Below are 12,466 nucleotides of genomic sequence, written 5' to 3'. Positions count from 1 at the left end.
CCCTTGGCTGGGATAGTCCACACCAGTGTCTCCCCTAGGCTGGGATAGTCCACACCAGTGTTTCCCCTTGGCTGGGATAGTCCACACCAGTGTCTCCCCTTGGCTGGGATAGTCCACACCAGTGTCTCCCCTTGGCTGGGATAGTCCACACCAGTGTCTCCCCTTGGCTGGGATAGTCCACACCAGTGTCTCCCCTTGGCTGGGATAGTCCACACCAGTGTTTCCCCTTGGCTGGGATAGTCCACACCAGTGTCTCCCCTTGGCTGGGATAGTCCACACCAGTGTCTCCCCTTGGCTGGGATAGTCCACACCACTGTTTCCCCTTGGCTGGGATAGTCCACACCACTGTTTCCCCTAGGCTGGGATAGTCCACACCAGTGTTTCCCCTTGGCTGGGATAGTCCACACCAGTGTCTCCCCTTGGCTGGGATAGTCCCACACCACTGTTTCCCCTAGGCTGGGATAGTCCACACCAGTGTCTCCCCTAGGCTGGGATAGTCCACACCAGTGTCTCCCCTTGGCTGGGATAGTCCACACCAGTGTCTCCCCTTGGCTGGGATAATCCCACACCAGTGTCTCCCGTTGGCTGGGATAGTCCACACCAGTGTCTCCCCTTGGCTGGGATAGTCCACACCAGTGTCTCCCCTTGGCTGGGATAGTCCACACCAGTGTTTCCCCTTGGCTGGGATAGTCCACACCAGTGTCTCCCCTTGGCTGGGATAGTCCACACCAGTGTCTCCCCTTGGCTGGGATAGTCCACACCAGTGCTTCTCCTAGGCTAAGATTTTCCCACACCAGTGGTTGTGCACACTGTGGTGTAGAATGCACTCTGTAGCCAAGGATGACCTTGAACTCCTGATCTTCCATCTCTCAGGTTCTAGGATTACAGGCATGTGCTGTAATGCCTGGATTATGTGGTGCCGGGAATGGAAGCAGTGCCAGCTGGTCTGTAGCCTTAGCCCCACACCAGTGGTTGTTACTGCTATGCTGTCTAGCCCTACGATGTGAGCCATGTCCGGGAGCTTGGTATGAATCTCAGGATTCATCCCGACCCTGCAGAACCCTGGTGCCACTCAGGGGGAGTCCCGCATGTGTGTGTTAGCAGACTTTCTTGATGGTGTCTGTGCACACTGCCTCTGCAGTCATGGCCTCAGACCGCTGACCACTCTGCCTTGGCACTTAGTACTTGCATGTTGTTGGAGAACTCTCCAGACGTCCCTTAAAATTCCTTTATATTCAGTCTTTCAGTTGTTTAAGATTTCTAGCCATGTAAATTGCTAGTGTTCATAACCCTCTGCCCTGTCAGTAATCAAAAACCCCAGGACGGGGCTGGAAAGAGAGCTCAGTGGATGAAATATGCACAAGGACCTGGGTTTGAGTCTTGGAGCCCATGTAGTACACCAAGCATGGGGCCAGACCTGTAGTCCCAGCACTTAGCAGGCAAAGGCAGGCAGGTCCCTGGGGCTCACTGTCCAGGCAGGCTAGCTACTCAGTGAATAGCAGGCTAATGAGAGACTGTGTATGAAAAATAATACAGATAGAACCCGAGGGGATGACACCTGAGGTTGACTTCTGGCCACTGCTCATACCCACAGACACGCACACACACACACACACACACACACACAGAGAGAGAGAGAGAGAGAGAGAGAGAGAGAGAGAGAGAGCAATCATTCCAGTATCCGAAGGTAAAGCAATCAGGAAAGTTGTGTCATAAAAGCTGGCACTCAGACGCCGGGTCTGGTGAGGCCAGTTCAGCTTTCCTCAGCCCTGCCCTCAGTCCAGTCCAAGTCCAGGGCAAGAAAGACCAAACAGATGCAAGGCTATTTAAAGGAGCCAATAATACCCCTGGGCTAAAAGTATTGACGAGCCAAATTGCACTTTTCCCCCTTGCACAGAGATTCCCAGTGAGACGTGGCCTGTATTCAGAAGTCAGATCTATGGGCTCAGACCACAGAGCTGCGTACTTACCATGGTCTCCCTTGGGTCATTCTTCATCCAGCTCAAAGCTCACAGAATTTCTCTATGGAAACTGGAGTCTGGCCGTGGAGATGGCTCAGTCTGTAAAACGCAAGCATGAGGACCTACGTACAGACACCCAGAACCTTTCTCAAAAGTGAGGTGTAGCTGTGCACACCCATAATCCCAGTGCTGTGGAGGCCGAGATCGGAGGATCCCTGAGGCTCCCTGGTCAGCCAGTTCAGCTGAATCAGTGAGCGCCAGGTTCAGTGAGAAACCCTATCTTAACAATTTGAGCTGGAGAAGTAATGGAGGAAAGCTCTTCGTGTCCACACCTGGCTTCAGCAAGCGCAAAGGCGTGCAAGCACATACAGACACAAGTGTGCATACATACATGCACGAAACGAGCCATCTACTTCCCCTGCATCCCCCACCCCTGTGCTATGTGGGCTTCTCTAGGGAAACCGAAATTTTCCCCATCGAATTCATTTGCCATGGTTCCACTGACAGCAGGATTTTTGAGGAGCGAGTCCCTCTGCTCCTAATTGCAGAAATTAGCAGTTGCCAGCAAGGTGATTTACAACAAAGAGCCACCTCTGAACAACACAAATGTTTTGTATTCATGAATCCCAGCCTCTGATTACACATGCCTGTTGTTCTGTAACTAATTGCGCAGGCTAGACTGTCTGTTTCCAGGCTTTGTAAGGGAATGCCCTCAGAGGGGCAGTTCCGTGTAGTAATAATGCGAAGTGCAAATTCTTTCCGAGGCTTTTTATACTAATTAGTCCAACTAACAAGGTTAGGCCTCGTGTAAGTTATTTCCTTGCTCCTAAGTTCCGTAAAATAGCCGCTGATGGGGATGGCGTGACTTCAGAGCACCCTCAGTCCTTTTGGCCCGCGTGCTTGTTTTCTAGGAAATGGAAAACTTGCTTGGGATTTGGGAGAACACTGGGGAATCTGAAATTCTGTCTGTGCTTCTACTAAAAGAACATGTTTACTAGAAATAGGTAGATACTGTTCATAGATGGATGCACACACATATGCCTAGAAAGATACATACTCTCACATACCTTGGCCCATGTGCAAACACACACACAAACACACATACTCATGTACAGGCACATTGCCTCCACACACATAACATTGATGGATACATATACCACACACATATGTGCAGATACACATATACCCCCTCATATATACCTACAGTCCTACCCCCCCCACACACATACATAACACATATCATGACCTGGTAAGCATACACGCGCGCGCGCACACACACACACATACACACACACACACACACACACACACACACACACACTTCACTTCACTTCTCTTGTTTGTTGGCGTTGGGGTAGAAAGACCCTGTCAAGGATTGCCCTCATTTCTTCATGGGAGTTTGGAAGTCTTTGTGATTCAATTTGTGCTTTCTTAGTCTTAATATTTGACCGGCAGTCTGTTACCAGGTGGTAAATTGCTATTTATCCACAGTATTGCCTTAACCATAGTTCCTTCCAGACCAACTGTTCCACACACAGAGATACAATGTGTGTATAAAATAGACACGAGAGCAGCCTTTGACCGCTGCATTGCCTGAGGTGGTTCAGTGGCATCTGACAAACCTGCATTGAGTGTCACCCCATGTGGACTCCGGCATGGAAACCTTAGACTAGCAGAAGTGAGGAGTTTAGAGGGTCAGAGAAGCTTCCGGGTGCAGTGGGAACTTGAGGAATGGACAGTAGTCAGCAGTGGGTAGGAGGAGCAAGGCAGGGCAGCAGTAAAGGGGCAGGCTTGGATAGGGTATCTCAGCAGCAGCAAGAGCCAGTCAGGGTGTGGGTCCAGAAGAGTAGGTAGCTCTCATGACTAGCTACACCTGAATTTGTCTGGAGAAGTGTGTGTGTGTGTGTGTGTGTGTGTGTGTGTGTATCATATGGAGGCCAGAGGTTGGTGCTGTCTTCCTCAGTCACCTTTCCCCTCATTTTTTTTTCTTTCACCGAATCTGGAGCTCACAGATTAAGCTACACTGGCTGGTCAGCAAGCCCCAGGAATCCCCCTGTGTCCACCACTGCGCTACTGGGATTACAGACATGTGCTATCATGCTCTGTGTCTTCGGTAGGTGCTAGGATTCGAACCCAGGTCTTCATACTTGGCTGGCAAGTACTTTACTGACTGAGCCATCTACCCAGCTTCAAACCTAGGAATCTGCAATATCCTGCTGGCTATATTATGTCCTATTCCAGATCTGGTTGGACTCTGCTCTGGCATGGAGCCTGGGTCCTCATGTTTTTAAAGCCCTCTGGGGGTTATAATATTCAGTCAAGGTTATGAACTGCTGTAGGGAGAGCTTGCGTATACTGTAACCAAGTGGAACGTTTACAGAGTGAGTGTAGGTAGATGACAGACTGGAAACAAGCCTGGATATAGTGATAGGGAACCTTGGGCTCACATGGAAAGGGAAATTTGTGATTATTTCTGAGTTAATGAAAATCTACAAACTAGGCATTGTGGTGACCATACCTGGAACCCCGGTGCTTGGGAGGTGGAATTAGGAGTCCAAGGTTATGCTCGGCTATATCCTGAGTTCCAGACCAGCCTGGGCTATATGAGACACTGTCTTTAAAAGAGAAAATTCTGTCTGTCTGTGTCTGTCTCTGTCTCTGTCTCTCTCTCTCTCTGTGTGTGTGTGTGTGTGTGTGTGTGTGTGTGTGTGTGTGTGAGAGAGAGAGAGAGAGAGAGAGAGAGAGAGAGAGAGAGAGAGAGAGAGAGCTCTATGTACCAAGATCGGACTCACTCAGGAATCTTTACAGGGACATTTTCAGGCACATCCCACATCAGTGTCCTGCATCTTTAAAATCACCATCTCAGTCATGCCAGAGGAGCATTGCTTGCTCCTGGGGGTTTCCGGTACCCAGTCGAGTGCATGCCTGGCTCCTCAGGGCTGGCTGCCCTCTTGAGGCAGTGCCTCCATTCTGTTCGCCATTATTTCTCCAGGGCTCAGTATGATCCTCAGTCCCCATGAAGTGTTAATGCATGTTTGCTAAATGACTAACAGAATGAATGGAGAGGGAACAGCAGGAAATTAATTTCCAAATTGTTTTCTTGCAGTCCCACATACACATTTAAACAAATGCCTTCCTCTGTCTCCTCAGAGGTAAACAGGCATCTATTATGCTCCAGCCCTACACAGTCCAAAGAATAAACAATAGGAAGGGGGAACGTGCACATACTTAAAGACCAATTTGGATTTGAAGAGACCATATGGACTCTGCTTAGGCAAGACTCCAGGTTCAAACACCAGCACAGCTATCCTAGCCTTTAGGATAGGAAGGGTGGAGCACCCTCATTTTATCTGACAAGACTGTTACACAGAATAAAAGAAAGTTGTTTGTGGCTGTAGCTCAGTGGGTAGAGCACATTCGTAACATACACCATGCCCGGGGCTCAATTCCCAGCAGTGCGTAAACTGGTTGTCTTGGTGCCCACTTGTGCTCTCAACACCACATCAAGGTCATCTTTGACCATAGAGTGTAGATGGATTTTTCTTTGATCTACCAGCTCATAAAAAACAACATGGAGACTTTTTATTAATTACGAAATCTCAGCCTTAGCTTCGGCTCGTTTCTAAGTTGCTCTACATGCTGCCGTGGCTCTTGGCTCTTCCCTCTTCTCCTGCATGTCCTGCTTCCTCTCTGTCTCCTCTCATGCCTCCCATACTGAGAGTCAGCTCCCCTTCTTTTCTCTCTGCCCAGAAGTCCTGCCTAACCTCTTCTTGCATAGCTATTGGCCATTCAGCTCTGTATTAAACCAATCAGATGGTGCCTTGGCAGAGATACATCTTCACGGTGTGCAAAAAAAAAAAATTGTTCCACCACAACATGGACAGTTTGAGGTCATACTGGGCTACATAAGACCCTGTCTCCAAATTCAACCCTCAAAAACAAGGGGAAGAATACAACAGATGTTTAGTGATGTGTATATATTTATGCTTTCATGTCATGGGCACATGCACACACTTCATGCTTTTACAAATAAAAGCTATTGTTCTTCAAGTCTGACACGAAGGAAGTGGCCTGTCCTTGTGGTTCCTTTCCTGACTGCCATTTGCCATTGATGGAGTGCCACTGTGCATTTGGTCCTGCCTATGTGGCTTCTCAGACAATGTCATCACTTCACACTTTCCCACAACTTCAGATCGTTCCCATGTCTTATGAATGAAGAAGGTCGCACTATCACATCAGTATATGTCAACAACACAATCTATCTGGGGCCTGAAGTGTATGTTTATATATGTGTACGTGTGTGGGAGTACATGTGTGCTCACATGCATGTGGAGGCCAATGGTCAACCTTAGGTGTTGTTCCTCGGGTGTATTGTTCACATTGTTTGTTGGGACAGGGTCTTTCTCTGCCTAGAACTCACCAAGTAGGCTGGGCTGGCTGGCCAGACAATCCTAGGTATGCCCCTGTCTCCACCTCCCCAGTGCTAAGATTTTAAATCTGTGCCACTACACTTTGGTTCTTCTCTCTATTTTTAATGTATCTCCATGTGTGATGTGTATATGTATATATGTATATGGATTTTTAATATGCATAGATACATATGGGTTTGAGTGCATGCATGAACCCAAGGTTGATGTTGGAATCATCCTCAATTTTTCTTATTCCTTATTTATTGGGTCAGAATCTCTCAATCAAAACCATAGATCACCAACATGCCTGGTCTGCCTGGCCAGTTTGCTCTGGGGGTCCCTTCTCTTCTACTTCTAAGGCTGGAATTACAGAAGGGCCACCATACCCACCTGTCATTTACATGGGTTTCTGGGTTTCCACACTTGGTGTTCACACTTGTGTAGCAGGTGCTTTACTGTAACCTCTGTGTGGTCATACCCCTAGTCCCATGCCTGGCTTTGTAGAAGCAGGATCTGAGGGGAGAACTCAGGCCTTCATCTTTACAAGACAAGTGACTGAGCCATCTCCACAGCCCTAGACCCAAGCCTTTCTAGTAACCATATTTTAATGATCTTCTCCTTCTTGTCCCCCATCTGCCTCTTTATAGTAACCAACATTCCAAAGAGTATTTCCAAATATGCGTGTTTTTGACTAGATTGTAGCTACTTTGCCAACATCAGAGTTGCTTTGTAAGACGAAATCCCCAAAAGAGCAGGGGAGGCTGGCAGGCAGCAGGAAGCAGGGGAGGGATGCCTAGGTGTGGTGACTTTTCATCCCCCTCTAAGGACTAGTCTGCTGCTTCTAGCCCTCTTCCCCAGGGGAGCCCTGTGGCCATGTCAACTAAATAAGAAATGGCTCAACCCACTACTGTGGTCCCTCAGACAGCCCAGGGGAGGACTTGTTTGGAGTCCAATAACAGAAAAGTCAACAATCTCACCTGCCTGTATTGGGAAGGTAAGCGCCTAGAGGAAAAAGGACCAAAGGCATAAAAACCAAACAAATAAAAAAGCCAGGCAGGATGGCAAGCATCCACAGTCCCCGTGCTGGGGAGGTAGAGACAGAAGAAGCCTTGCCTTCACTTGGTGCTTTGTGGGAGGGAGCACCAAGGCATCATGTGGGTGGGAACGTCAGTTTTCTGACAGAATTCCCACTGAGGAGGAGCGGAACAGATCTGCACTGTCTACTAGGCCCAGAGCTGGGAGGTCTCCACAGCAAACCTGGGCATGTTTGTCCCGCAACCCAGAGGCAGAAGGGCTGTCAGCTCTGCTGTGTGTGCCTCAGATCCCTCCGGCTCAGGCCAGCTGCTCTTCTGCCTGTCTTCTGAGAGGAAGCTGCCAGGTACCCTGGAAGTTATTTGTTCTCATTAACTGGGCCTGGCAGGATGTGATTATCTGCAACCCAAGAGCTGAGGGCAGATTACTGGAGCCTTATGGGTAGGGGCCTATCCTGGGCAGCATCATGTGAGTCCATCAGAGACTGAAGGTACCAGCTCGAACACCAGCTCAGCGATACACCCAGGAGAGGTGGCTGTTAACACAGCAAGGAGCCCGAGAAGCCATCTCCACTGACAGAAAAGAGGGAAACATTCATACCTTCCTCCCACAGAGCACCCGTGAGTCCATCTGGTTATTTCACCTTCATGTCAGCAGCTACAAAAAATATCGTCCAATTTTCAGATAGGACAAACAATTGTCCAAAGAACATGCCAGAGGGAAACCTGTGCAATAGAGTCAGAATGCCCACTGGGCTAGGAGCTGGAGTGCAGAGATACAGAGTTTTTCCTCCCGTGGGCTGTTACGGTTAGGATATTACTCTATGTCCCCCATTAAATCATAGATACAGCCATTTTATGTGACCACTGTTAACACAGAATGGCTTAAGAGAGGAACCAGTTTGGAGGAAGAAAGGAAAATATTGATATTCGGCAGTTTTATGAGCATGTAAATCAAATCCAAGTCTGAGGGTTTTTTTAAGTAAATTATTTATGGTCTGAATTAACTTTCGTATATTGTTCTCCAACTCTGCCTGCATAGACAGCTCAAGCCTTCTACTCTCCTTCATGTGCCAACAGTAAAAGAGGTGATGTATTGTTCGACTTTAAACTCTCAGCCACTTATAAATGGGAATGAATGTTTAAAAACTCCCCAGAGTTGGGGCTGGGAGAGGTCTCAGTCAGAAGCCTAAGTTTGATCCCTAGAGCCAACATAAACCAGCAGGTGCATTTCTGTGTGCTTTTTTTTAAAATATTTATTTATTTATTTAATTATTATATACAATATTCTGGTGCCGGAAGAGGGCACCAGACCTCTTTACAGATGGTTGTGAGTCACCATGTGGTTGCCGGGAATTGAACTCAGGACCTTTGGAAGAGCAGGCAATGCTCTTAACCACTGAGCCATCTCTCCAGCCCCCTTCTGTGTGCTTTTTAGCACAGTGCTGGGGTGGAGAGAGGCAGGCCCCTGGTCAGAATGTCTAGCACAAATCAGAACGCTATGGCTTTTGTGAAAGACCCTGATTCAAAATCTAAGAGGGAGAGCGATTAAGGAAAACACCTGATGGTGGTCTCTCACCCCCATGAATGTGGTACATGCACACCCTCGCAACTACACCCAACCCCATACATATAAATGTATGCAGAGCTCTGAAAGATACTATTTTCTCCAAGACTATTATTGATTTCAATGAAAAACTTTTCATTTTAATTTAATGTCAGCAAGGTAAATTTGGAAAGGTTTTACCGGGCAAAGTACCCTTTACGCATATGCTGTAAACTAATAAATTATGGGTAGTCTTGATTCTAACTATTTACTTCTCATGGAGTAAATGGCCTCCTGCCCAAATCTCCGCGCTAGCTTATGCTTTAATTTTCTCTGAGATTTACTGGTAGCCAACTGTCATGAAGGACGCGTTGTTTTGTCAATATTGAGTCAAGAAACAACTAAGCCCTATGAAAACATTGACACTCAAAGCATTCCATGATTAGAATCAGGCACACAGGACAAGGATCCCCCAAATAAATGTGTTACCCAGAGCAAAAATAGATGAAAGCATGCACCCCAATCTCTGGCTGAATCTGAGAATCACCATAGTGATAACATATGTAAACTGTGTGACATGTTTTTTTTTGCTTTCTTTGTTTTATTGTTTTTATTGAACTATACATTTTTGTCTACTCCCCTCCCTTCCTCCCTTTTCCCCTTCTCCCCTCTCCCATGACCTCCACGCTCCCAATTTACTCAAGAGATCTTGCCTTTTACTCCTTCCTGTGTGAATCCATGTATGTCTCTCTTAGGGTCCTCATTGTTGTCTAGTTTCTCTGGGGTTGTATACTGTAGGCTGGATTTTCTTTGCTTTATGTCTAAAAGCAAATTATTAGTGAGTACATATTATATTTGTCTTTCTGGATCTGTGTTAATGGATTTTTCTAGATCCATTCATTTGCCTGCAAATTTCAAGATGCCATTATTTTTTACCTCTGAGTAGTTGTGTAAATGTACCCCATTTTCTTATCCATTCTCTGTTGAGGAGCATCTAGGTCATTCTTGGCTATACATATGGAGTTCAAGATCAGGCACCTTGCCTCAACAGTAATTATACAATACTGAAAATTATGGTTGCTGTATGTTGCAAGAAACTCAATAGTACACTGGTTCAATGGAAGTTCAGCAGTAGACAATGGAACTCTTGGCAAGATTGATTCTGTGCTTTCTCTACCTAAATGGACTTAATATGTGGTGCTTGTTGTCAGTCACTTTTTAAATTGGGATATATGGAGAATACAAAGTGGTAGGTGTTGTTATGGCTGACATTTGCATCCATGCACAGAACACATTTTGACCATAGCTATCTCACTGCTTCTCTGTCTTGTCTCCCTTCCTCCATCCTTTGGTTCTCTTTCTCTTCCTGTCCAGTTTCATGTCTTTCTTAAAAATATAGATTCTACACATAAGAGAAAACATGTTATTTTCTATTTTTTCTGAGTTTGAATTATTTTTTTAACGTGATGATTCCACCTATATCTATTTTTTACTACCAACAAGATTTCATTCTTTATGGCTAAATAATTTTCCATTGTATAGATATAGTACATTTTCTTTGTTCGTCTGATGGATACCAAACTGACTCCATAATCTCATCATAGCATATGCGCAGGTGACTTTATTGTTTGGTCTTTGAAGATATCCCCACGGGTCATAAAGTTGAGTTCTATTAGCCATCACTTTCAGACCCCATATAGAAGAAAGGAATGGTGATCCAGGCTCCCTTCTTCTTAGAGACTCTATTACATACAAGAAAAATAGTCTCCTTATATTTTGTTGGCTGGAACTTTGGCCTATGGGAGTAAAAGAGCTAGGATGTACCCAGGCCCTAGAGTCAAAGCGGGGATCCTTCTGCTGTGGAATAAGTTCGCAACCACCAGATTCTGTTACAAGAAGCAAACACGAAAGGAGAAAGTAGGGGAAGAGAGGAGGGACATGGGCCACGCAGGAAATGGACTGCCCCGTTCTCGTCTGTCTGCCTTTCTGTGTTGCCATTGATTTTAGACAGAGGAACAGTACAGGAAAGGAGTGAAAGGAGAGCCAAAGGAGACGATAAACCAGTGAGATAGGGAACAGTGCAGATCATTAGGATGGTGTCTCTCACTGCTCTGCGGTTTAGCTTTCATGGAGTAGTTTACATATGAAAGGAGGTTATTTCCCCAAATATGGAAACGTGAAAATCAAGGTGTGAATTACCTTCCCAGCTGAACCATCTTAATTAGCCACAAGGTCACCTTTGGATAGAGCAAAATATTTCCCAGAATGACATCCTTGTTCTGAAAAGAGAGCTCTTTCAACGGTGGAGAGAAGAGGGATACGCGGGCTCATTGCAGGCTGGAAGCTGTGGGAAATTTGTTGACAAATGAGCCTGCATTTGTAGAAAGTCTGTTATAACCCACACCAACTTTCTTCCTCTTGTTGTAGGTAGCCAACCAAGTCGTCCGTGCTCTACTCACTCAAAAGGTAAGCTGCCCTCTACCTTTTACTTCAAAGTGCTTCTGCATATGGAGTGTTTGTTCCTAAGTCTGCCAAGATGTGGTCATACTTTACTATCTGTTTACTTAAGTTGGAGCTGCAAATGTGTGTGTTGCATGAGAAGTAATATCAACAAAAAGCTAATGTATTCATATAATTTAAGCTCTTGGGAAATTAGAAGGAAGCTGTCCTTGTTTCATTTCTGTTGCTATGATATATGATCTGAGAAAAAAAATCAAAGAAGTCAAGGCAAAAACTGACGTTTCGTACCCACAGTCAAGGGCAGAGGAAGTAAAAGCACGGCTCCTTTCCTCCTTGCTCTCAGCTAGCTTTGTCTTCTCTTCTACTTCTGGGTCCCTGTCTAGGGAATGGTGCTACCCACAGTAGACTGGAACTTCCCATATCACATAGAAGTCAAGGAAACTCCCCATAGATATGTCCACAGACCACTCTAATCTAAACAGTTCATCATTAAAACTTTATTCCTGGATGACTCTAGGTTGGGTCAAGTTGACAGTTAAACTGATGAACACAAAAACATTTTAAAGTGAAAGATTTCCAGGCCCCAAAAGGAATAGCAGACACTTTGCTTTATGTTTTTTTATTAATTATTTATTAAAGATTTCTGTCTCCTCCCTGCCACCGCCTCCCATTTCCCTCTCCCCACCCCCCCCAGCCCCCCCCCCCCCCCCCCCCCGTCAAGTCCCCTTCCCTCGTCAGCCCAAAGAGCAATCAGGGTTCTCTGCCCTGTGGGAAGTCCAAGGACCACCCACCTCCATCCAGGTCTAGTCCAAGGACCACCCACCTCCATCCAAACTGCCTAGGCTCCCACAAAGCCAGTACGTGCAGTAGGATCAAAAACCCATTGCCATTGTTCTTGAGTTCTCAGTAGTCCTCATTGTCCGCTATGTTCAGCGAGTCCAGTTTTATCCCATGCTTTTTCAGACCCGGGCCAGCTGGCCTTGGTGAGTTCCTGATAGAACATCCCCATTGTCTCAGTGTGTGGGTGCACCCCTCGCGGTCCTGAGTTCCTTGCTCATG

At 46.4% G+C, this 12,466-nt stretch overlaps 1 protein-coding gene across 3 annotated transcripts in view; it reads left to right on the top strand.

Moving 5' to 3' along the window:
- Positions 1-12,466, top strand: part of Nckap5 (NCK associated protein 5) — a 791,944-nt gene that overhangs the window by 577,214 nt on the left and 202,264 nt on the right. For all 3 annotated transcript variants that reach the window (XM_075987773.1, XM_075987771.1, XM_075987772.1), the window contains one exon: positions 11,375-11,413. In XM_075987773.1, the coding sequence (XP_075843888.1) occupies positions 11,375-11,413 (39 nt within the window). The remainder of the gene's footprint in view (positions 1-11,374; positions 11,414-12,466) is intronic.

Source organism: Microtus pennsylvanicus, chromosome 10 (assembly GCF_037038515.1).
Source record: "Microtus pennsylvanicus isolate mMicPen1 chromosome 10, mMicPen1.hap1, whole genome shotgun sequence".
NCBI lineage: Eukaryota > Metazoa > Chordata > Mammalia > Rodentia > Cricetidae > Microtus > Microtus pennsylvanicus.
This window is presented reverse-complemented; position numbering and strand designations above follow the sequence as displayed.